The sequence below is a fragment of the Mustela nigripes genome, chromosome 2 (genome assembly GCF_022355385.1).
Source record: "Mustela nigripes isolate SB6536 chromosome 2, MUSNIG.SB6536, whole genome shotgun sequence".
NCBI lineage: Eukaryota > Metazoa > Chordata > Mammalia > Carnivora > Mustelidae > Mustela > Mustela nigripes.
Window position 1 is genome coordinate 14,848,418 of NC_081558.1, and position 24,764 is coordinate 14,873,181.

At 49.6% G+C, this 24,764-nt stretch overlaps 2 protein-coding genes across 3 annotated transcripts in view; one reads left to right on the forward strand and one right to left on the reverse strand.

Annotated features, from left to right (window-relative positions):
- The window catches only part of SUGP1 (SURP and G-patch domain containing 1), a 32,211-nt gene extending 17,018 nt beyond the window's left edge, over positions 1-15,193 (reverse strand). Inside the window, exons 1-7 of the mRNA XM_059389510.1 lie at positions 15,121-15,193; positions 13,031-13,205; positions 7,634-7,734; positions 5,403-5,603; positions 3,202-3,325; positions 2,568-2,668; positions 1,509-1,632 (exon numbers count right to left, since the gene is read on the reverse strand). Coding sequence (XP_059245493.1) covers positions 1,509-1,632; positions 2,568-2,668; positions 3,202-3,325; positions 5,403-5,603; positions 7,634-7,734; positions 13,031-13,205; positions 15,121-15,154 — 860 coding nt within the window. The 5' untranslated portion in view covers positions 15,155-15,193. The remainder of the gene's footprint in view (positions 1-1,508; positions 1,633-2,567; positions 2,669-3,201; positions 3,326-5,402; positions 5,604-7,633; positions 7,735-13,030; positions 13,206-15,120) is intronic.
- Positions 15,194-15,467: 274 nt separating this feature from the next.
- Positions 15,468-24,764, forward strand: part of MAU2 (MAU2 sister chromatid cohesion factor) — a 26,094-nt gene continuing 16,797 nt past the window's right edge. For both annotated transcript variants that reach the window (XM_059389512.1, XM_059389513.1), the window contains exons 1-4: positions 15,468-15,788; positions 23,055-23,072; positions 23,479-23,544; positions 24,220-24,315. In XM_059389512.1, coding sequence (XP_059245495.1) covers positions 15,513-15,788; positions 23,055-23,072; positions 23,479-23,544; positions 24,220-24,315 — 456 coding nt within the window. In that variant the 5' untranslated portion in view covers positions 15,468-15,512. The remainder of the gene's footprint in view (positions 15,789-23,054; positions 23,073-23,478; positions 23,545-24,219; positions 24,316-24,764) is intronic.

Below are 24,764 nucleotides of genomic sequence, written 5' to 3' on the forward strand. Positions count from 1 at the left end.
CCATAGATTTTTTCATAGTCAGTCCTACTTATGACAAGTGACAGTAAATTAAGTGTCCTTAGTTAGGTAAATACCTTACTTAGGTAAATAGAATTATTAAAAAAATGCAGTGACTTAAAATATTAAGTCAACGCTGGTTTGGGTGGTGCAGAGTGCTGGCCAGCATCACAACGTGTGAAGAGATCTCCGGTGGATCTCTAGGCCAGGCAGACCCCTCTCTTGAACTCCGGACCCAAATATCCCATTGCCCCCACAAGGGCTCCTGGCTGCCCAGGTACCATGTACACAGATCCCTGAATTCCCCAGCAGCGGTCCCCCTGCCCTCATCCACTGAGTCACTGACCCTTGGCCCTTCCTCCCCTAGTCCCCAAGGTTCGACCCACACGGTTCCCCCAACCCCAATGTTTCTCTTCTGCTGGTCTGCTTTGACCTGGTGTGTCTGACCCCATCCCTGCCCTTACAACTATGGCCAGTGCCCCTGGAAGCACAGTTTACCCTGTCACTCTCTATGCACACTCTCCAGAGGCTGTCAGTGAACACCTGCCCTCTGGGACCTGGCCCTAACTGGCTCCGAGGCCCAGGGCCCATGTGCACTGATGCTTGCCCTGCATGCCAGCCACATTGGATTTCTGCTGCTTCCCTCCTGTTTCCTTTGTCCTGAGACCACAGTGGCATCTAGAGCACTGACTCAACTAGCCCAGACTGCTGCTCCCGGACTTTTTGTTACACATGCCATCACACCTCCTCGCTTCCCCAATTAGAATTCGTGTTATTCATGTCCAAAAACATCCTCATGGGGCATGACCCCCACACCGACTTGAGCATCCACTTCCTAAGCCCCCGCTGGTCCCTACCGAGCAGCAGTGACTGCCCAGCCCCCACTCCAATGCCCTGCCCCCCAGGAACCTCCCCCAGCAAAGAGGTGCTGAACCCACAGCACGAATGAACAGGTAAACACACACCCAGCCTGAGGGCTGGGATGTGGCTGCATGGCTGGAGACAGCTGGGAAGCCAGGCTGCTTGTCCCAGGCCCTCCATGGAACCTGTGTACAGGCTGACGGTTCCCATTTCACAGAGCCTAAGGTACCCCATTCCAACTTCGCTGCCATTCCCTCACTGGAAAGGTCTGACCCTACAAATGCACAAAGTGAACACTTCTCGGAGTTTCTGCCCAAGACCCTGGCCTGCTCCTAGCCTAGGCTGCCATCTTTGGTACAAAGGGAGCCTGCCTGGGGAGTACCAGAGACTTTCTCCATGAGGCACGTTGAAAACAGAACACCCCAAGGGTCCCCGCATGCCTGCCTCAGAGATGATTTAGGCTCTGACAAGTAGTTGCTCATCGTTGCCCATGCAGGTGGCAGAGCTGGGCTTGGGGGTCAGAGCTCCTGGGCCTGACCCTGCCACCTTCTGACTGTGGGACTCTGACATGTCAAGCCCACTGGGGGCAGGGGGTAGTGGTGCTGTGATCAGTGTGTGTGTGGGGTCATCTTGTTTAGTTCCCCTCTTACCTGAACGCCTGGTTCTCGCGGTTGTTCTGGAGAGCAATGGTTTCCACTTCTGGACCCCCGTCCGCTATGAACCTGGCCAACTTTTCTGCAAGGTTCTTGGCCTCTTCGTCCTCTGGGGGTGAAACTTTAAGCAGGCTGTCAGTACTGAGCTCAACTCACCACACCCAACAGCCTAATTTCTGCTAAGAACCCCATGGGCAACAAGAGGGGTTTATTTTAGGAACAATGCAAAGAAAAACAGGCAAATGGGAATCAGATTACTGCACTGGGACCAAATACCAGAGTTAATATTACAATATTATCTTGAGCCCGTGCCCCCACCCTGCACCCTGTCCCTTCCCACCCCATAGATCATAGAACGGAACATGAGAGAAGGTCTGGAGCCAGGCCGCAGGGGAGATGGGAGCCCCACCTCAGTCTTTCTGCCATCCAGGTCACACACAGAAGTGGGCCTGGCCCTCCTCTCCTGGGGAGAAGACGCAGGAGGACAGAGGGTGGCGGGAGACAGACAAACATATTGACCTCTGTGGCCTGTGTTTGGCCTGAACATCAGTGCACCTGCCACCCACCACAATCTGGCTGGGATTTTACTTCATGATGGCTGGAGACCAGCTAGCATCTCCCCGTCCCCTGATACATACCCCAGCAGGAGCTCACCAGCCAAGATCCTGGCTGTCCTCAATCCCCCTCCCCAAGTGACAGACACATTTGTCTTTATGTCCTCTGTGCCAGAGAGGCAGCAGGAGCTCATTAACATTTATTTAAATGACCAAGAACCAACAGATAAGCATTCCACCCCTTTGCACCCTATACATGCACAGAGCAGTGTTCTTGAACATAACAATGACCTTGACCTTGGCCCTCAGACTCTTACTCACCGCCCACCACTGGTGAAGGGGGCAATGCCATCCCCAGCGTGACCCTGGCTGCCTGAGAGGGCACAGACCTGGGCCCTAGGCACCACCCCATGCACCAGAGCCTCCCAGAACCCCATTTCCAAATGGGATGTGATCTGTCCACACATCTTCCCAGAACCTCCCACCCCCTCCACCCACTTACCTTTCTGAGAGGATGCCTGCAACTTTTGTGCCTCCTTTCTTATCTCAGCCACCTTCTTTCTGTAGTAGAGGAATTCCCTGCTATTCTTATCATGCAAAAACCTGGGGAGAAGTTCCGAAAAACAGACAGAATGGTGAGCAGAGGGATGGGGTGACCCAAGCAGCTTCTGAAGAATGTTGTACAAAAGCAAGCTGGTGGGGTGCCTGGGTGGCTCAGTCGGTTAAGCACCTGCCTTCGGCTCAGGTCATGATCCCAGAGTCCTGGGATGGAGCCCCACGTCGGGCTCCCTGCCCAGCAGGGAGTCTGTTTCTCCCTCTCCCTCTGCCCCTCTGCCCACTTGTGCTCTCTCAAATAAATAAAATCTTAAAAACATTAAAAACAAAAACAAAACAAAAGCAGTCTGGTGAGCAGAGACACCTTGATGGGTCCTAAGACTAAGCCTCCGCATCATACCGGAGCCCCTGTGGCCTCTGGTGTGAGTAAGTACTTGGAAACTCAGACCAGTCTGGCCCACACGAGCAAGCCCCCAGCCCCGACTAGCCTCAGTAACCAGCAGGGTTTTACAAGAGTGAACGTACTACTGTGTGTCAAGAATATTAAGTAGTGGTGGCCTTCCCCGCCCAGAAATACTTACGAAAACGCCGGGTTATCCTTGTAGTTCTCCATAGCTACTTTTTCTAACTCGGGGCCTCCTTCTGCCACAAAGCGGGCCAATTTCTCTATCACTTTCCGAGTCTCGGCTCCCTCTGGGGGTGAAACTTTAAGGAGGCTGTCAGTACTGGGGTTCAACTCACACACCCCACAGTCAACAGGCACACTCTCTCTATGGACCACAACGACAGAGGGGTGGGGGAGAAGAGGGTGAAATGCGGGAGGTTGTCGGGTGTCCTGGGTCCAAGCACAAAGCACTGTGACGAGGGGGGAGGCCGTCTAAACAGTCTTCGTGAGACACACTGGGCGGGAGAGAAGTGTGGGAGCCTCTGGGAGACCAGGCTGATGCCCATGCTTGGAGAGAGACGTGAGAAAACATAGCCAGTCTCCCCCTTTTTCTGAAATGCTTCATTCTTTTTATTCACCAGGGTTCAGTTTAACAAACTGGTTTCCTGTCACCCTTCAAAGATGACAGATTCCTTTTTAAAGTATCATTACAAACTCTGACTTAAACACATTGAGTGAGTTTCAATCCATTTTAAACATATCAGCTGGGTTTCAATCCATTGCAATTAACGTCATCACAGAAGCTCAATTGTCCCCTCTGCGGCTGGTAGAGCCTCTTCAAGCTGGCTCCCGAGGCCTTTGGGCCTGACCCCAGGAGTCTCTGATGGCCTCCTCGCTATCTGCTGGGACAAGGTGCTCCAGGGTCATCTCATACACTTCCTGACCAGACCTAGAGCCAGCCATTTCTCCAAGAAGTCCTGGTGTCCATGAGGGAGGAAGTGTTTCCAGACCACCATCTGGGTGCCAGGGGCGCTCACAGCAACAGGCTTAATCATTACCTCAGGGTCTTTACAGTGAACAGAGCTACAGAAATGTTCTTTTTGTAGTTTTATTAGCTTCCCCTTTGATCCGCGTGGAACTTGTTTTTGTATTTTATTGCTGGCCTGTTCCCGAGGCATCTCTCCGCCAATTTATAGCTCCTGTTCCTTTTATGAGAACTCCCAGAAGAAATTTCTCCCTGCCGCTGCCTAGGAATGTTCACTACTCTCAGCAAGGGGCTAGACACCAAACCTGCAGCCAGACTTATTCCTCTTATTGCTTTGGCTGCCAGGAAGCTGCGGGATGGGAGATCAGGGACCTGGAGCCTGAGGAGGACCCTCAAGAGATCCCAAGGACTTTCTGTAGCCACCTTTCCCCCTATCCTTACACTCTTCCTGACTGCCTGGTCATGACACTGACCTGCTTGCCATTTACAGGCACAGGTGCTTTTCCGAAGCCACATCAATAGCAACCCGTAAGAGGCCTCAATGACCTTGAGACACTCACTGCTCCCTGCAAAGCACTGCTTCCTAGCAGGGTGCTGTCAGAGCTGCCGTGATGCCTCAGGAAAGAGCCCCCTCCCTGGCTCCATCCTGACAATGAATGGCCCCTGATCTGCTCAGATGCATGGCCACAAGCCAGCACCCTCCCTGAGAGTAACAAGTCTGAAGGCTGTCACAGTATAACTATATGGTTCCTTCAATCTGTCAGCCTGGCTGGGGCAGAGATGGCCCAGGCCTCCACACAGCTCAGGAGGCACTGAAGCCTCATTCCGAATGCAGATGGAGTCAGACACAGTGGGAGTGCTGCCATCGCACCGCACCGCCCTCCTACAATATATGGCCTAGACTGGCTTTCCAAGAAAAATGACCATCCTTCCCCTGGACAGGAGAGCATGTCCTCCAACCTGTGGGCTTGCACCTCTGGCCCAAACTGGTGGGGACAACAACCCATGAAGAGAAGAGGCGTGTGGTTCTCAGAGGGCTCAGAAAGCACACACCCAGACAGGGCAAGCAGGGAAGCTCATCCTCTCATGTTGGGACAAGGAGAGACATAACTGAACCCTCCTCTGAGAAGGCCACAGCCCTGGCTGCAGACCAGCCCACATGGGTGGAGGATGGTTCCCACGGCTCCCAGAACAAAGTCCACAGTCTATAGCCCCTCCACACTTCCCTTTCACTGCTCCCCACACCCTTTCTTCTCTCCCCCCAAGCCTGGAGGGTCCCATGCTGACCCTCAGCTCAGCCTGGGGGGCTGGTGCCTCCCCCCCACTAGCCACACCTTCCCCACTGACCACGGGTCCCACCCACGGAGCTGGAGGGCAGTGGTCAAAGTAAGGTGGCAGCTCCCGCACCCTACCTTTGATCTCCAGCCACTGCTCGTAGTCTTCCTCCTCATCCTCATCAGGAGACTGGAAGACACTTGGGCGGCTGGCCACGGGCAGCTGCTTGGCATGCACATAGTTCTTCACCTGGCCTGGCGGGCTGCTGATGAGCGGGGGCCTCTTCCCAGTACGTGGGGGGACTCGAGTGGGAGCGCTGGGCGTGCTAGGTGGGGCATCTTGGCATAGAAAGAAAGACACCCATGCTCAAGGTCTGAGACGCACATTTCCCCATCTTCTCTCCTAACACGTAGGCATGAGTGCATTAAGTAGGGCTGAGTCCTTGGCTTCCAGCATGGTGACTGGCAGGGGGGTGGGCACCAAGAGAGGACACCATCCTCATTTTATAGAAGAGGACACTAAGGCTCAGAGAAGAATGACTTGTCACGGTCACTCAGCCTGGAACAGAAAGGCTGGGCTCTGCAGGCAGCAGCTCTGGCAGAAGACTCCCTAACATTTGCGCCCAAGGATGTGCCACCTCCGCTGGGTCAGGCCTGAATCCCCACACCTGGCCATGACCATTCCTCCTGCCAGTGGCAAGCTGGAGACAGCCTACTCGGGGCTTTTCAAACACAGCTTCTGGCCCAAGATCCTTCAGTGAAGGGCTGAAATTCTCCCTCCCTCTCTGTGGATGATTTCGTCTTAGGTTAGTTAGGTTAGGTTTCTTAGCTATTTCCTAGAAAGACTGACAAAGACTGAAGGTCAGCTGTTTTGCCAGCAACTTTCTTACACTAAAAGTAAGCTGACTGAGGGGGCACCTGGATGGTTCAGTCAGTTAATGATCCGACTCTTGATTTTGGCTCAGGTCATGATCTCAGGATCTTGAAATCTGGTGTCACTACAGGCTACCCACTCGGCGGGGAGTCTGCTTCAGATTCTATCTCCCTCTTTCCCTACCCCCACCCATGCAGGCACTCTCTCTAAAATAAATGAATCTTTTATAAAAAACAAAATTAGGGGGCATCTGGGTGGCTCCATCAGTTAAGCAATGGCTTTTAGCTCAGGTCACAATCCCAGGGTCCTAGGATTGAGCCCCACATTAGGCTCCCTACTCAGTGCGGAGTCTGCTTCTCCCTCTGCCTCACCCACTCCCTCTAATGAATAAATAAAATCTGCCTTCAGCTCAGGTCATGATCTCAGGGATCAGTGCGGAGTCTGCTTCTCCCTCTGCCTCACCCACTCTCTCTAATGAATAAATAAAATCTGCCTTCAGCTCAGGTCATGATCTCAGGGCCCCGTGTAGGGCTCCCTGCTCAGCTCCTCCCCTCTATTCCTGCATGCTCTCTCTGAAATAAAAATAAATAAAAATTTAAAAAAATTAAGCTGACTGGTAAACTGTACAACCACAGATATGGGGGGACTCCCTGTAGTGAGGGATTCTCACACCTCACATGTCCCATGGAGCTCCCATAGACCAGGTGGCCCTCCCACCTAGGGATGGGGTCCCATCCCTAAACCTAAGTTGCTGCCCTAACCCATGATGTGATCCCACAGACCTAATGTTGGTCTGTAATCCTCAGGGGAGTTTCCCTGGTGTAATCTGAAATTGGCCCCTATACTCAGAGAGCAGGAAGAGACCACAGAAAAAGGAAGGCCACTCCAGGCTTGTAAGTAGCTGTAATAAGCAAAAGGAACTTGCATATGAGGCTTGTCTTGGGCGGCAGCAACATGAATGGATCCCTGCACCCGCCCACCAAATCTTGAAAGTTTATAGAGACCTCAAGTGGGTTCAGTCACATATACTCACAGATGTTCTCAATACCACAGCACTCTCTCAAGACTATGTGCTTGGAGTAGCTTCCAGGAGTGGGAAAAACAAGGGGAGCCCGCATTTCAAGCACAGGGGAGGAGGCAAGGGGCCGCTGAGTGCCAGCCAGGGTCCAGCTCACTGGCCAACTGGAGGGCACATCTTTTCCATGACATTCCCCAACACCCAGGGCGTTTTTAGTCAGGCCCCTACCCGCTGGACTGAAACCTGGCTTATCTGTCTCTGTTCCTTTAGGGTAAGCACCTTGAAGGATGGGTCTAAGCTCTCCCCTTGGTCAGGTACTGTAGGATGAACAGAATTCATCCCAATCAATACGGGATCAGAGGAATAAGTGTGAGGCAGGGCCTGCTATTACTGTGATGCCTAGGGACCCTCAGAGGAGAGAGCCAGCAGGACGAGTCACAGCAGAGGGAGACTCAGGAAATGGGTGAGGGCACTCACCTGTGCTGGTCTGCGCCTTCTGCAACTTCAGAAACTGCTGCAAGAAGCTGCCATCATTAGCAAACTTGTTGGAAATGGAAGAGTTGTGTGCATTCGCAATTCTAGACCCAAGACAGAGGACAGAGATGGTGAGCCACAGAGGAGGGGCAGGGGTCTGTCTCTCCCATCTCAGCCCCACACCCAACCCACATTCTTACCTAGTGGGACCTAAAACCCTCCCCCAGAGAGTGGGGACTACTAAGTGCACAGAGCAGCCTTCATAGTAAAATGGAATAATGTTGCTCCAGTCAAAGCGATACTATCTATATTGACAGCTCAGAAGCACCTGCCCCGCCCGCATAGCACCTGCATCCTTGTTAACTATTTGGGCTGTTCCTGGCTCCCATGTCTGTCTTCTCGGCTAGATATCAGAGATTTCCAAGGCAGGGCCTATGCGTCTATACCCACGTCACTGCAGTTCGGGGCCTGAGCCAAATGGCACTTCTGTGGGTATCACCGGTGCACACCAAAACACCCAAAGCAATCATTTGGTAGAAGAATTAAAGGGGAATTTTGTATTCTTACTATTTTTACACTCTCTTTTGTTTGCAAAGTTATGCTTAAACATCTATTTTCAACAAGTCAGCAATAAAACAAACGCAGGAGCCTAAATGTTTAATTCAAATTCATTTTTCCTGATCATAAAGGTGAGGGAGGCTTATTATGGAACAAACAGGAACATAGGAAAATGGAAAGCAAAGGGAAACATCCAGAAGAGTCTCTTCCCTCAGAACAGCCACTACTAACTCTTTAGTGTATTTCTTTTATTTGTCCCCTAATTAGAAACAGAAGGAAATAAGGCTACAATCATAGTATATATCGTATTTCTTCCGGTTTCTACTATAACATACCACTCTGCCCAAACCTCAGAAATTGCTCATATATGTTGCTTTCAAGGCCACACAACCCTCTAACTTTTGTTATTAGTTATTAAATTACTAATACTTGTGTAACTGTTATATATTACATATTTTATTATTATAACACAATTATCATTATTGTTACAGTGACACATCCAATAATTGGTAAAGGCTCAGGGAGCCCACAGGCCTAGAGTTTTTCCTTCAAAATTAAGTTTTATTCTTCTAAAAATTGTAAAATTCTAAAAAGTCTTATTCTTTTAAAATCTGTTATAATGAATTAAAAATGGAAACAAGTAGCACTAGTTAAATAAATCACAGGACTTCCATTGGGCAGATGAAGCAGCCCTGAAAACCAAAAATTCTAGAGATAAAGCAATAAAGTGCAACTTTAAATGAAAAAAAAAAAAAAAAAAAGCAGGATATAAAACTACAGGGGTGGTTAAGAATCCCACTCTTTCTTTCCTTTTTTTAAAATTTCTTTTTAAAACTTTTTTTTTTAAAGATTTTATTTATTTGACAGAGAGAGAGATCACAGAGAGGCAGGCAGAGAGAGAGGGGGAAGCAGGCTCCCTGCCAAGCAGAGAGCCCGATGCGGGACTCGATCCCAGGACCCTGAGATCATGACCTGAGCCAAAGGCAGCGGCTTAATCCACTGAGCCACCCAGGCGCCCCAAGAATCCCACTTTTGACTGCTACTTAGGTCATCATCTCAGGGTGAGACTGAGCCCGACATCATTCTCTGTACTGAGCACGGAGCCTGCTTACGATTCTTTCTCTCCCTCCCCATCTCCCCCTACCCTTCCAATGCCACCCCCAAAGAAAACCAGACAACAACTACAATACAGCCTTATTTATGTAAAAAAAAAATCTGAATTAAAATTGTTAGGGGCGCTTGGGTGGCTTAGTTGGTTAAGCAGCTGCCTTGGGACAGAGTCCCACATCCGGCTCCTTGCTCAGCGGGAAGTCTCCTCCCCTGTCTGCCATTCTGCCTGCTTGTGCTTACTCTCTCCTCCCCAACTATGTCAAATTAAAAAAAAAAAAAAAATTGTTAGGAAAAAACATCAAGAGGTGCCTGGGTGGCTCAGTCATCAAGAATCTGCCTTTGGCTCAAGTCATGATCCCAGGGTCCTAGAACTGAGCCCCACATCAGGCCACCTGCTCAGCAGGAATGCTGCTTCTCCCTCTCCCTCTCCCCAAGCTTATGTTCCCTCTCTCACTATGTCTCTCTCTGTCAAATAAATAAATAAAATCTTGAAAGAAAGAAAAACCCATTGATGGGTGTCTGGGTAGCTCAGTCAGTTAAGCATCTGCCTTTGGGGTCCCTGCTCACCGGGAGCCTGCTCCTCCCTCCGCCCCTCCCCTTTGCTCATGCTCTGTTGCTCTCTCTCTCACAAATCTTAAAAAAAAAAAAAAAAAAAAAAAAAAAGGAAAAAAACCCAACAAAATGCTAACAGCACTGTTTCTGGGTTGCAGCGTTAAAATTCATTTTGGTTTTGCCTCGTTTTCCTCTCCTTCAGTTTCCATAAAGTCTGCCACATATACGTAAAGTTGTGTGGGGTTTTTTTTTTTTTTTGAAGATTTATTTTTTTTTAAGATTTTATTTATTTGTCAGACAAAGAGAGTAGGCAGAGGGAGAAGGAGACTCCCAGCTGAGCAGGGAGCCCGACACAGGGTTGGATCCCAGGACTCTGGGATCATGACCTAAGCCGAAGGCAGACACTTAACTGACTGAGCCACCCAGCATCCCAAGATTTATTTATTTTTTAGAGAGAGAAAGAGCCCACACAAGCACAGCAGGGAAGGACAGAAGGAGAGGGAGAGGGACGCCTGGGTGGCTCAGTTGGTTGAGCGGCTGCCTTCGGCTCAGGTCATGATCCCAGCGTCCTGGGATCGAGTCCCACATCGGGCTCCTTGCTCCGCAGGGAGCCTGCTTCTCCCTCTGACTCTGCCTGCCTCTCTGCCTGTGCTCGCTCTTGCTCTCTCTCTCTCTGACAAATAAATAAATAAAATCTTTAAAAAAAAAAAAAAAAAGAAGGAGAGGGAGAGAGTGTATCAAGTGGACTCCGTGCCAAGCATGGAGCCCGACGTGGGGCTTGATCCCACAACCCTGAGATCACCCACAACCTGAGTCAAAACCAAGAGTTGGACACTCAATGGACTGCACCACCCAGGTACCCCTGTAAAAATTTTTTTTCCCCCATACAAAGGAGAAGGTTCTGCTGACCCTGCCCTTGTCCTCATACTATGAATATCTCCCTCAAGAGGGATGGAAAGAAGGTGGAGACAATGAAAGACAAGAAAACACCTCAGGGCAGCAGCAAGCAGCAAATGAATCCCACTTGAAAACCACCCATTAACAGGTGGTAAGAGATATTACGCAGCCTTTAAAAATTCTGGCTCCTGATAAAAGGATAAACAACACATGATCCATCCACACAGCAGAATATTACTTGGCCATGAAAAGGAATGAAGTCCTGACGCTTTCTAAAAAGTAAACCTTGAAAGCATCCTGTCCAGTGAAAGAAGCCAGACATAAAAGGCCAAATGTTTAAAATATGTAGGACAGATCAATCCATAAAGATGGTAAATTAGGGGCTGGCATGGGCCGGGGAAGGAGGAAATAGGGAGTCAATGCAAATGGATACTGAGTTTCCTTTTGGGATGACACAAATGTTCTAGAACTACATATTGGTGATGGTTGCATGACATCGTGAATTTACCAAAAAATCACTAAATTGTATAGTTTAAAAGACCAGGGGCACCTAGGTGGCTCAGTGGATTAAAGCCTCTGCCTTCAGCTCAGATCATGATCCCAGGGTCCTGGGATCGAGCCCCGCATCGCGCTCTCTGCTCAGCAGGGAGCCTGCCTTCCTTCTTCTCTCTGCCTGCCTCTCTGCCTACTTGTGATCCATCTGTCAAATAAATAAATAAAATCTTAAAAAAAAAAAAAAAGACCACCTTTATGACATATTAATTATATCTTAGTAAGAATAAAACTTAAAAACTATAATGGTTCTAAAGAGTTGCGATCCAGGGAAAGGTTTTCCTTAAAAAAGTTGAGGGGTATGGGATGCCTGGGTGGCTCAGTCATTAAGTGTCTGCTTTCAGCTCAGGTCATGAGCCCAGAATCCTGGGATCAAGCCCCACATTGAGCTCCCTGCTCGGCAGGAAGCCGGCTTCTCCCTCTCCCACTCCTTCTGCTTGCGTTCCCTCTCTCACCGTGTCTCTCTCTGTCAAATAAATAAATAAAATCTCTTAAATATAAATAAAATAAAAAGGTGAGGGGGAAGTAGCACATGAAATGGATCATAACTTTGTGAAACAAAGCAAAGACACGGGGTAGGGTTAGGGTTAGCAAAATGGTTGCCTTGAGGCAACTTGAATGTTTATTTCTTCAGTGAGAAATTCTAACACTTGTTGTTCTAGGCTTTTAGAGTTAAAGAAATAACCTTATTTCCAAAGCTAACTGTATCATGCATCCACCTGCCTGATGCTGGTGCTGGGATCCAGCTGCTTCCAGGAGACCTACTTGGAAGCATGTCTATAGATCTCTCCCATCTTGTGCAAGTCCTTCTATAACCCTAGGGTAAGAGCCACAAGCCCACTGACTGACGGATCACTCCATATCCAGTCCCCACATTCATGGGCCCAGCACGCTTCCGCTGCGCGACTCTGCTCAGTCCCCACATTCATAAATGCCTTGGAGATCCTAGGCTCTGGGTTGCCGTTAGGAATAAGGTCTAAGTCCTGCCCTCAATGACGTGCCACAGATTCTTAGAAAAGGTGGAAGCTGAGACAGCTCTGTAGAGGGTTTAACATACTCCATGCTTCAGACCCCAGAGGAAGGGGCCTGTCTCTCTGACTGTCAATCTCCACCCTAAAATTCTTGGATCTCGTCATCCTAATTACACCACCCCTGCTCAAAACTCTTGGGTGCCCTGAGCATTTCTCCTCCTCCTGCTTGGCTATGAAACAACCACTTTGATGCAACAGCTTGAGCCACCTGACACACAAGGGCTCTCTTTCCTTCCTGTCTTCTACTAGATAGGTCTTTCCCTGCTTCCTCAGTGGGCTGGCTCTGAGAACGGAGAGCCTCTGCTGTGCCCCCACAGTGGCTCCTGCACCGGGGAACACACTGCCTCATGATACCCATTGGCAGCTCTGGGGTAGACCTGGCACCCTCTTCGTTAGTAGACCATGAGCCCCAAAAGGGTAGAGATGGGAGTCTGGGGTTTTGTTCCGTGCTACATCCCTGGGCCCTAGCCCACAGCTGGTCAGCAGTAAATAACTGGTGAATATAGGCAGGCCATCCTCTGAGCTCCCACACGACACCAGTTTCTCTCTTGCCACCTGAGCCTTCTGAAACAGAGCATCTGTGTCACTCCTTGCATCACCAGGTTGTGGCCAGGTGCTAGAATACCCAGACTGCCCTTGAACACAAAACCCTCTGCCAGTGACCCTCTAATACCCCAGCCCAGCTGCAGGGGGAACTTACTCGCCAGGATGTGGGGGCTGAGGGCTGATGACCACCTGATTCTGCTTGGCTTTCTGCTCCATTTTGGCTTCAATTTCACGTTTCTTCTGTGCAATGAGCTCCTCCTGGTGAAGGATGTTCATGTTCATTTTTCCGGACTTGGGAGGAGCAACCCCAAACCACCGGTTAGCCTTTCCTGAGGAGAAAAACTCAGATCAGAAATCATCTTTGCTCCACATACATGCATAGCGGCTGCTACAGGAGCAGCCCAGTTGTGGCTGCCTGCACCAACTGACATTCAAATGTCAACTTCTTGATTTATTCCATGAATATTTACTTAGCTAATGTACCAGGTGCTCAGCTCAACCAACCAGAGAAGGGATCTCTGCCAATGTGGGTCTCACCTTGGGCAAAGAAGGCAATAGACTTACATCCAAAAAGCTGCAGTAAAATTGTAGTAAGAGCTCTTTGCTAGAAACCAAAAAAAGGGATTAGAAGAATGATAGATGAGCACCTATACAGCTAGGGCAGCCAGAAAATAACTGATAGAAGAGAAGACATTTAAGTTGAACCAGAAGATAAAGGGCCAGCCTCCTGAAAAGCCACCTGGGAAGCTATCTGGGCAGAATAAGCAGTTGCAAAAACCTAAAGCATGAGGCGCTAGGTAGCCCAGTAGTTAAGCGGCGGCCTTCAGCTCAGGTCATGATCCCAGGGTCCTGGAATCGAACTCCGCATCAGGCTCCCCACTCAGCAGGAAGCCTGCTTCTCCCTCTCCCACTCCCCCTGCTTGTGTTACCTCTCTCTCTGTGTCTCTCTCTGTCAAATAAATTTTTAAAATCTTAAAAAAAAAAAAACACAAAAAACCTAAGGCAAAAAGAAGCCTGGTATATGCAAGGACCAGCAAGGGCCCTCTGTGGCCAGAGCACACTGTTTAAGGAATGGAAGTGTGGGGTGCAAGATGGAGGAGTCTAGGTTTTACTTTAAGGGCTCTATGGAGGAACAGAGGAGTATTAAGCTGACAAACAGTATTTTAAAGATAATTCTGGATACTAATTGTAGAGTGCACGGTGGCAGCAAGAAGACCAACGAGGAGGCTTGGATGGTGTCTTGGAGGATGATGGTGTCTTCAGATGAAGGTGAGAAGACACCTCAAGGGTTCCTCATGGGACTCAGACTAAAATCCAAATTCTGAAAGTTGATTTTCAGGGCCCTGTCAGAAGAGACTCCCCTCCTCACTTCCACTTCATTCTTGACATTCTTCAAAATGACAAGCCTGTCACAGCCCAAAGACTTTGCACTGGCTGTCACCCCTCTGTGTGGGAAGGCCGGGAGGGCAGAGCTCTGCCCTCCCGGCCTTCCCATAGCTGCCATCTTCTCATCTCAAATGCCTCTGCCTAAAAGGCCTTCCTTCACCACCCAATATCAGCAGCCTCCACCCCCATTCTCTCACATCATTATAACCTGTGTCTTTGTAAATACTTCCTCTGGGTGCATTGTCTGACGGCCCAGTAGAAAATAACCTTCAGGAAAGTAGGACCCTTTTGCATTACCACTGCATTCCCAGCGCCTAGCATAGGGCCTAGCACAGTATTTGCTGAATGAATGCATCCCAGTCTTGAGGGCGGGGGACCGCTAGGGCTAGGAGAGAGGGAAGGGCAAGACTTGTGGTAAAGTGGGGGCTCAAAAGACCGAGAAAGTGTGTAGAGACGGTGCTAGAGCAGTTCCAAAAAGCAGCTTTTTCGCCAAGTGGACACATGCCAGACCACGGTTGCTACGAACAGAGGGGCGCAGGACAGCCCAAAATTGCTGCTGTTTCGCGGAACAGAGCTCTGAACAGTCCTGAAGGCGATTGTTCGGGAAAGGGAGAACAGGACCGACCCAGGGGCGGCCTTTATGGAACACCAGGCGCCCACAGCAAACCCGGCGGTGGGGGCAGCAACTGGGTCTGGGGTCTCGGGAGACGGGGAAGATGCATAAGCCTCCGCTTTGGGACGCCCTAGGGACTGAGGCGAGGAGCCCGTGGGTCCGGGCAGACCCGATGGGAAGACAAAACCGCGACGCGTAGCCCCGCTGACCCAGGAGGGCGCTTCAAGGGAGGCGGGGGCTGTTACCTGCAACATCCCGGTTGTCCATCTTGAGACTCATACAATCCCACAATGCTCCGGTTCCACTTGAAAAGGCTAGTTATAGTGCGCATGGCCTGATGGGAGATGTAGTCCGGTCCCCCAAGAAAGTCCGGCCACTGAGTTGATACCTGGGGTCGTTTCCCAAGAAAAACAAACCCCAGTCGATTTGCAATGTCTTTTCTCAGTCTCGTGGACCACAGGGCACTGACTTTTCGCACACTTCCCCGGAGCCGCGGCCACTCCAAAGACGAACTACATGTTCCAGAATGCTTTATTAGGCAGCTATCGCGAGAGACGTGAGAAGGGTTTCCCCGGCCCCGCCCCGCGCGCCTGCTTCCGCCTCCCTGTGGCGGCGGCTTGTTGTTGTGGAGGCCAAAATGGCGGCTCAAGCGGCGGCGGCGGCCCAGGCGGCGGCGGCCCAGGCAGCGCAGGCGGAGGCGGCCGAGTCGTGGTACCTGGCGCTTCTGGGCTTCGCCGAGCACTTCCGAACTTCCAGCCCTCCCAAGATCCGCTTGTGTGTGCACTGCCTGCAGGCCGTGTTCCCCTTCAAGCCCCCGCAGCGCATCGAGGCCCGCACGCACTTGCAGCTCGGTTCCGTGCTCTACCACCACACCAAGAACAGCGAGCAGGCGCGCAGCCACCTGGAGAAGGCGGTGAGCGCGGACCCGGCCGCGAGGGAGGAGGCGCGGGCTCTTTTCGGGGCCTGGCCTGACACACTGCGACCCCAGCGGGCAGGGGCCGCCTGGCCTCTCTTCGGGGACCTGGGGCGCGACTTCGGCATGGGCAGCAGGACCCCGAAACCGCCAGCCTCTCAGGGACCCCAAGGGCCTCTCTCTGTACCTTACTTAATGTCTTTGGTGACAGGCAGGGTACCAGGACCCCGCTCAGGGTACTCGAGAGTTGTCTCTTGTCAGGAGCAACAAGGTCCCCAGATTCTTCAGGATTTCAGGAGCATATCATCTGTTGGCGCCTTAGGGAAGGCCACCAGATCGGCCAGTGGGATCTGCAGCTTCCAGCTCCTCAGGGCTCAGCCCCTGGACCTTCAGCCTCAACGCTCCCTCCTGACGTGACTCAGAATAGGAGAGGGTCAGGGTGACAGTACAAGCATCCCTTGAGAATCTGAAGTTTGAGCTCTCAGGAAATCTAAGAAGGGCTTCTCTCCCTGGACCTGGAAGTCTGTTAAGTGTCTGGAGGGTATTGTGCCCCAATCACTGATGCATGGTGTCACAGGCGACGGGCTGAGTGAGGCTCAGAGAGAAGAGGTTAAAATCCTCTAAGGCAGGACTGACGGGGGCCTAGGTTCCAGGACCACTTGGTTCGGTGGGGTGGAATGGGGGATGATCTCCAAGCCCCTGCTCTCTCTGTATCCCTGGTGACTTCTCCTCCTCCAGTCATTCATTCCTCTCTCCCCTTCAGAAGAGAGACCCCATCTCCCCCAACTTGACTTGTGGGATCTTGGTGCTTCAAAGGATGTGGGAAAGTGGCTGTCATTGTGACCCTTCTGCCCTTGGTGTTGTTTCTTGTCACAGCAACATTGTGCTCCCATCAGACCAGGCCCCCATTTGCCATTTATCCAGCTTTATTTGACTTAACTGATTCCTTAAAAAGAATCAACTTAAGTTTTTGAAATGTATTGATCTGAGGTAAATCCCAACCCACCTGTGGCCAGTAGTGAGTTGCCTTTGGGAGGATATCAAATGTTTGTTTTGCAGAATGTAGAGTTGGAAGGGGTCTTTAGTCCTTGCTTGATCACCTTCCTTGTTTTAGGAGTGAGGCAGTAGGGGTCCCGAGAGATAAAGTGATTTGCCTAAAGCTACACATCAAGTTATTAACAAAAGTGGCTCAAACCTGGGCTCAGGATCTCCAGCTTCAATGCCTAGACAATAAGTCATTATTGTTTTTATGAATTTTTTTATCCCTTTCATTCATTCAGCAGATACTTATTCAGCTCATACCAGGTGCTAAGCTCTATTCTAGGTGCTGTAGATCAGTGATGACTAAAATAGTCCCTGTTAATGTGAGCGTGAGCTTATGTTTTCATGTGAAAGAGACAAATACTAAATATGTAGTAAAAGGGAAAGCCATGATAGAAGAACCATGGAAAATATGGTCCAGGGTGAAAAGATGGTGCTTTTTTTTGGCAAAGGTAGTGAAATCTATTTGTAAGAGTGACACTTGAGGAGGCCTGAATGGGATGGAGAAAGCGAACCTGGAAAATGACTCAAGGTGTCAGGTCGATCCCAAGGAATGCCTGAGCTGTGACCAGTTGGTGTACAGTCTCTCCTAGGCAGTGATGAGGGAGAGATCAGATGAAGCTCCAGACTCTCCTGGGTGTGGGCATGCTGGAGGCTGACTGCTCTGGCCCGGTAGCCCTGTGCCTTCAGTAAAGAGTGGTTCTGAATCTCTCCCTTCTCTGGATTCACAACATATCCTTCCCTCCCCTCCCTCATCTTGAGGGTTATTCAGTCTTTTTCTAGCAGTGGTTCCTATTTGCTGTGTATATTGTCCCATTTTGCCCACCCGGTGCTGTGGAGTTCGGAAGCAGCCATGCCTCAGATTGCTTCTTTGTAGCCGCTGGGCTTTTGGACCCATAATTTAATCTCTTATGCTTGTGAAATGTCTTCCCTTGATTTTACAGAACCTTGAATCTTGCGGGGTTTCCCACAGAGCCACAAGGTCCCCTCTGCACTCACACTAATGTTATACTTGGAAATCCCTTCCTTTCTGTCAGTTGCATCCACAGCTAGGAATTTGTCCAGATTTCAGTTAAAGTGCTGTTCTCAGTGCTGTTTTTCTTCTGCAATTGTATGTAATCTTCCATTGTGTTGCAACACAAATATGTTTCTTGAATCTTCATTCTTTATTAGTCTTTTGATTTTCCCCCAATCAGGCTGCTTTCAACTTTTATTGGTTCCTTTCCCACACTCGCTCAACAAAAAAATTCTTAATATGTTCTACTTTTAGAAGTGTTTTGTTTCTAGTCCTGAAGAGCAAATGGCCAAAAAGGTTCCAATTTCTTTTTAGGGAGCCAAACTAAAGTATCAAAAAGCAGTTTTTTTTCTTTTAAATAAACTCTACCTCCAACATGGGACGCTAATCTCACGATGTGAAATCAATAGTTGCATGTTCTGCATTTTTTTTTTTTTTTTTTTTTTTTTTTTTACGTAAGTGATTCTTAAGTGTTTTGTGACTATTTTCTCCTGGATCATTCCTTGTGCTGTTCTTTTCTGAACTAATTTTCTGTAACTTATGAGTGTTCTAGGTAAAACTTTTAATGGGTCTCTGAACTTAGTATCACATTTGGCTTCCCTGTTATTTTCACGTCTTTTGTTTTTCTCTCTTGAGCAATCCCCAGCCTCCTTAGTAAGCACTTTTTTTTTTTTTAATTTATTTATTTGACACACAGAGAGAAATCACAAGTAGGTAGAGAGGCAGGCAGAGAGGGAGGGGGGAAGCAGGCTCCCTACTGAGCAGAGAGCCTGATGCGGGGCTGAATCCCAGGACCCTGGGATCATGACCTGAGCCGAAGGCAGAGGCTTAACCCACTGAGCCAACCAGGTGCCCCAGTAACCACTTTTTTACATATAAGGCTTGATTATTTACCCTCTGTTTGCCTTCTGTCAGTGTCTAACTGCCTCAGCCACATTTGTAAACATTGTAGAAGGAATATATTAAAGTATATAATATATTTGGGGTGTGCCTGGATGGCTCAGTTGGTTAAGCTTCTGCTTTCCGCTCAGGTCATTATCCTGGATTCCCAGGATCAAGCCCCATATCAGGGTCCCTGCTTAATGGGGAGTCTGCTTCTCCCTCTCCCTCTGCACCTCCCCGCCCTTGTGCCCCTCTCTCGCTCACTCTCTCTCTCTCTCTCAAATAAATAAAATCTTAAAAAAAAAAAAAAGAATAATCTTTATACTTACCAATCAGTTTCATCAGTTCTACCAACTTTGAAAGAATTATCTGTTAAGTGTTTCTATCAGAGTTATGAAGGATATTTCTCCGTTGGCTCAGCAGCTTTCTCTGAGGTCAAAGCTGTTGGTCTCTCTGGTTCCTGCCTCTGTAGGCCTTTGGATCGCCTGCTGGCTTCTTCATTCCCGGGGTCTGCTCAGCAACTCAGTAGCTATTGTGGCGCATGGCTGGACGCTCCACCTGAGAGTCTCTCCTTTTAGATTATGGTTTTGGCAATGGTGTGTGTGTATCATCAGAATTCTTGGCTGCTCTGGGACTCCTGGAGTAAATAGTTCATGGTTGTAAGAGATGTCGCTTTACTCAGAAATCTCTTGGCTAGAGAATTTGTGAAGCTGTCTTCTGTAGCTTCTTTCATATCGTGTTCCTTTTCATTTTGTTTTACCTTGGTTTTTCTCTTGCTGCATACCTGTGTCTGTGTGCATTTTCAGTCTTCTCTTGCCTTATTTTCACACTGTGGTTCCAGCAGACAGTTCCGTTGTAGTCATTTGCACGTCCTCCGTGGAATCAAGAGAACCTGAGTGTCTGTACTAAGATGTGTATCTATACCCTGTTAACTAAACTTTTGATCACATTCCTCTTGATCCCTTGGCCTAGAAAATGCATCATCATCTTAGATGCATCATCATCTTAGACTTCGCGAATTTGAAAGCCACAGAGGAGGAAGCGCTACTTTGCTGCAGTGAATTGTTCTCAATTTTCTATAATCCAGGTTGTCTTCCTTTATACACTTGTTTCTTTGACGGCGTTATCCTTGTTGGTGCCACGTTTGCTTTCTCTTTGGGTTTGGAATGGAGCTGCTTATCAGTGGTGGTTTTGCTCCCTGACTTAGAAAGCAGCTCCCAACTGTGCCATCCAGATGCTTTTTAATTCCTCTTCCAGATTTAACCTGAGAATCTCTGGTTTACTTTCTCAGCAAGTGATTAAATGCTTCCCTTTCTCCTCTGAAAGCCCGAAAGGGCCGAGTTCTGGGCCTTTCATCGACAGGTGTGGCTGGAGCAGATCTTTAATTGCTCAGCATCATGTCCTGCCAAATTCCATGCCCCATCGCTGGGAGCAAAACCTTGTGCAGAAGCTGCATCTGCAGAACTTGGCATTAAGCATTTTCAGGGAAGAGTGATCCGTGCTTCCTCCTGTTTTCATTTCTATTTTCTTCACTAACTATCTGAGCCTCCCCTGACTTCAGGATGTGAAATCTGTCTAGGAACCATCCCTTCACGGTTCCACCAACTCACCCCTCTGCCTCCCCTCCAACCCCTGATTTCTTCCTGTTCCTGCTTGGAAATCATGGAAGTATTATTGTCACCTTCTACATGCCAGGCTCCGCGTGTGGCCTTCTGAGGGACACTATCTCATTGCATCCCCAAACAAACCCATGAGGTAGGGACCACTTCCAACTTGCTGCTGACAGGGGCTTTCTCATAGTCAAGGTCACACAGCAGAAGGAGGCAGGCTGGCTTCGTAAGTGCTGTGCTTGCATCCGAAAGGAGTTGTGGTTAATAACTATTTCTGCACATTTTGGTGGTTTTAAAAACCTGATTTTAAAAACAATTATTTTGATTTTGAGGCACAAGAAGCCTTGATGGTCTTCCGGGCATGAGAGATGGGCTCATTCAAGCCCACCACCCCCCAGGGCTTGTGCTGGCACTGTGGTGACCCTTACTTCCCCTGAGAACCCCAAGGTAACCCCAGGAACTTCTCGAGGGTTAGTTTGTATCCTTGCCCCGCAGCTGCAGGCTGCCCAGTAGTGGTGAGCTTTCGCTTTGGCTTCTTTCCCATCAGGAAGAAGGAGACATTAAAGCTATTTTTTAGCGTTGCGCAGTAAAACCGTACAGATCAGGTGGCAACTTTGAATAAAGTAGTCACCTTAGGTAAAGTGTTCTATGTATCTAATTGTGAGATATATTTTCTGATGTGTCCATATTTCTCGTTTGTGTATTTATGTTGCAGGTGTTACAAAGATACAGAAGTGAAGTCTTTTGTCTGTCTGACTGACAGTCCTGGGAAAGTGACTGACTTGCCCTGACACAGGACCAGTCTTGCAGCTCTCCCGGCCCAACCCTATCTCCAGTCACACAGTTTCCTCCACTGGTTTCCCTTCTTCCAGCTGGCGGTCTTTGGGAGCTTCTCTCCCTGAACTGAACTTCACTGTGGGGATGGGTGGTTTCAGTAGAAAAGCACACACTGGGGTGCCTGGGTGGCTCAGTGGGTTAAAGCCTCTGCCTCCGGCCCAGGGTCCTGGGATCGAGCCCCGAGTCGGGCTCTCTGCTCAGCGGGGAGCCTTCTTCTCTGCCTACCTCTCTGCCTACTTGTGATCTCTCTCTCTCTGTCAAATAAGTAAAATCTTAAAGGAAAAAAAGAAAAGAAAAGAAAGCACACCCTGACTTCTCTATTTACGGGCTCCATTAACATCACCCATGTAGTTGAACCTGGTCCTGCTCCACCCCCCCCCGCCCCGGGGACCCTGAACCCCTCCTGTCCCTGACACAGTGGGGCTTTGGGAGAGGACATTTAGGCAGGCTGCAGAGTGCCTTTTGCCTGGGCCCTGCATGTGTGCACGTTTGTGTGTGTCTGTCAGGAGCCCCATGGTGTGGAGGTTTTGAGCTCTGTTTCTCTCTCCCTCTCCCACAGCGTCCCCTCCTGGCCCACCTATGTTTTGCAGGCAGCTGATCTCTGGCAGCTCTAAGGCTCTCGCTGCCTCTATGACTTTCTGAGCCACCATTCACCCTTGGCCCAGAGGCATCTCTAGCCCTAAGACCAGCAGCCCCACGGCCCCTCTTCCTCCCTTCACATTCTCTTTGCTACCTCTAGGTACTTTTAAAACCCAGATCTGATAGGGTGCTTCTGTTTTATGCTTCTAAGAAAGGCCCTGGAAGTGATATTGGGGCATTCTCACCCATCGGTAGTGCTCCCACATGCATGGCACAGAGATCCATCAGGCCTTCCAACCAAACCTTCCTGGACCTCTGCCTTTTTCTTGGGCTTTCCTCTGCCCCGAGTACCTCCTACTCCCTCTTTGCCTAGGGACAACTGCCCCCCTCTCTTTCTACACCCTCGCCTTTCAAGGCCCAACCCCAAGTATCATACCCCACACACACACTGTTCTCCCACAGAGCATGGTGAGTCAGGGTCTTCTGTTCAGCTCCAGATCTTCCTGCCAGCAATTGGCAAGGCTCTGTGAATGTCTGTAGGCCGAGTGGATGGGCCAGAACAGTGTCTGGCGTATGCTTGGGTTTTAGGTGGTCTGACAGAGCATGCTTGGTGTACCTCATGTGGTGGACTGGCCCATAACGTCCTGACCATCACCTCCTGTTGAAACGTGGAGCTGCAGGGCACAGCCGTCCCCAAGTGGGAGCATGTTATTTGAACCCGGTGCTGATGTGTATGCCGGCAGAGGGTAGGACAGGGTCTTAGAGCCATCCCTGCCACCATCTGGCCATATTTACCCACAGCAGTCCTTCTCAGAGCACTCCCACCTCCACTCTGAGGCTAGCTTTGCTCAATTCCAAACATCTTTTAAATGTCATTTCTCCAGGAAGGACTGACACCTCCCGATCCACTCTCCAGTTGCAATTGATTCCTGTGTCATGATTTGCTGACTGTCCATGTACTGCAGTGAGTGGTACACGGGGGCTCTCAGCACTTGTCCTCCTGAAGCATCTCTGCTGTGATAGGAGGGGGCTCTGAATCTGACTTGGGGGGCTAGCAGGACAGAAAACTCCTGTCTGTAAGGAATCCCACAGGTACTCATTCTGTCTCCCCCAGGTGCACTCTGGTGATGGGATTGCAGGGAAAGTGAGCCCACCCTTTCTGGCCAAGCAGTCCATCTTCCCACTTAACTGAACACCTGCAGCTTTTGGTGATAGGACATCCTGTGTAAACCCTGAAGTGGGCCAGTAAGCGGGCATCCAGTATTTGGCTGAGAATTAATCCTTTTTTCTTTTTCTTTTCAGTGGTTGATATCGCAGCAAGTATCCTTTTCTTATTGGTACCATATCTGTTAAAGAAAGCTCCATTGCGGGAGCCGGAGGTCGGAAGCAAAGATTTTGATGTAAATTTGAATGCCCCCGTGAAGCACCCCAAAGTTTTAGGCTTTGCCTCAGCTGAAGAATGCCTTCTTGGATGTGGCTCCCCTTACAGACCAGCATCCTGTCCCTGGGTACCAGCCATGCTCCTGCCTGTGCCCTGTCATCTAGCTCTGCACCCAGCTGGCACCAGACATAGAAGTTGCTAGAAGAGTAGGTGGGAACTTGACATATCAGAGCAGGCAGGGGTGCTCCTGTCCCACCAGCCTCTACCGTGTAAGATCTCCAAGTTGTGGCCCTTTTGAACTGATCTCTTTGCCATGTCTCTGCTTCCTTAACTGGGTGTTATTAGATCCAACAGTTTGAAGATGTTAAATTTGAAGCAGCAAGTCTCTTGTCTGAGTTATACTGTCAAGAGGTAAGAGCACATGAAGGTTTCTGAAAGCAAAGTGACTCTCCCTGTGGCAAAGGCACAACGGCAGATTGGGGCTCTCAGAAGTGGGCTCCCTTCTGGCTTTTACTACTTCCCCTTTTTTACCTCCCATGCCCTGGAATAGAGCATCCATGGGTCATCACTTGCTATGAAGGCCAGCAAAATCTTTCCATCAAAGACTGTTGAAAAATAGCTGTGTTCCTAGGTTCTGGGCGATTCATTTCTAAACAAATCCATAAGCCGCCTTAACCTGGTTCCTAATCTCAAGCATAGCTGAAAATCACCTTTCCTTTCTTTAAGCAGCCACACATGAGGCTCCCTGGGAAGCAGGGAGTGCCTGCTTCATATCCCTGGCCCCTCTCTCTGGTTGCAGAACAGGAAAGATGGCAATTTGTTGTCTAATTTGACTGTTCAAGACTTAGGGCTAAAGCTACTTTCAGTTTAGTTGAATGTGAAGTTATTTTAAGAGTAATGCAAAAACTTCTCAGCCACTGAGTCCAATAAAATCTTCTCTTTTATTAATAAAGTAAATTGGCAACCCACAAATCCTTTGGTGAGCGTGAACAGGAGTGGCCTTCTGGTGCTGCAGCTGTTCCATAAGGAATCCAGCTTGCTCTCCGGCTTGTTTTTTCCTTCCCAAACTTGACTGCTTCCTTTCAGAATTCCGTAGACGCAGCAAAGCCACTGCTGCGGAAAGCGATCCAGATCTCACAGCAGACTCCATACTGGCACTGCCGCCTGCTCTTCCAGCTCGCTGTGAGTACCTCGGGCCTAGCCAAGAAGGATGGGTGCTCAGCAGGAGCCCTGACCTTGGGGCAGGCCCTCCCAAGTACAAATAACAAACTCCAGGACACACTGGCCCTCCTTAGGCTGCTGCACTGAATGGGTGGGGGCACAGAGATGTTTCTTTTACCTGATAACCAGCCTCTGTCCTCTGCAAGACACCCACCACCCCAGGCAGCACCCAGGGTGATGGTGGGAGTGTCCATCCCCATGGGGGCTGACACAGGGCCTTGTCTTCATGTTCTCCTCCCTTCTGGTGCTTCTTTTGGCCTGTGTTCTTGTAAATTTGGGGAGCATTTCTTGCCAGTGACCCACTGTGTTTTATTATAAGAGTTGACCTAAGAGGGCGCCTGGGTGGCTCAGTGGGTTAAGCCGCTGCCTTCGGCTCAGGTCATGATCTCAGGGTCCTGGGATCGAGTCCC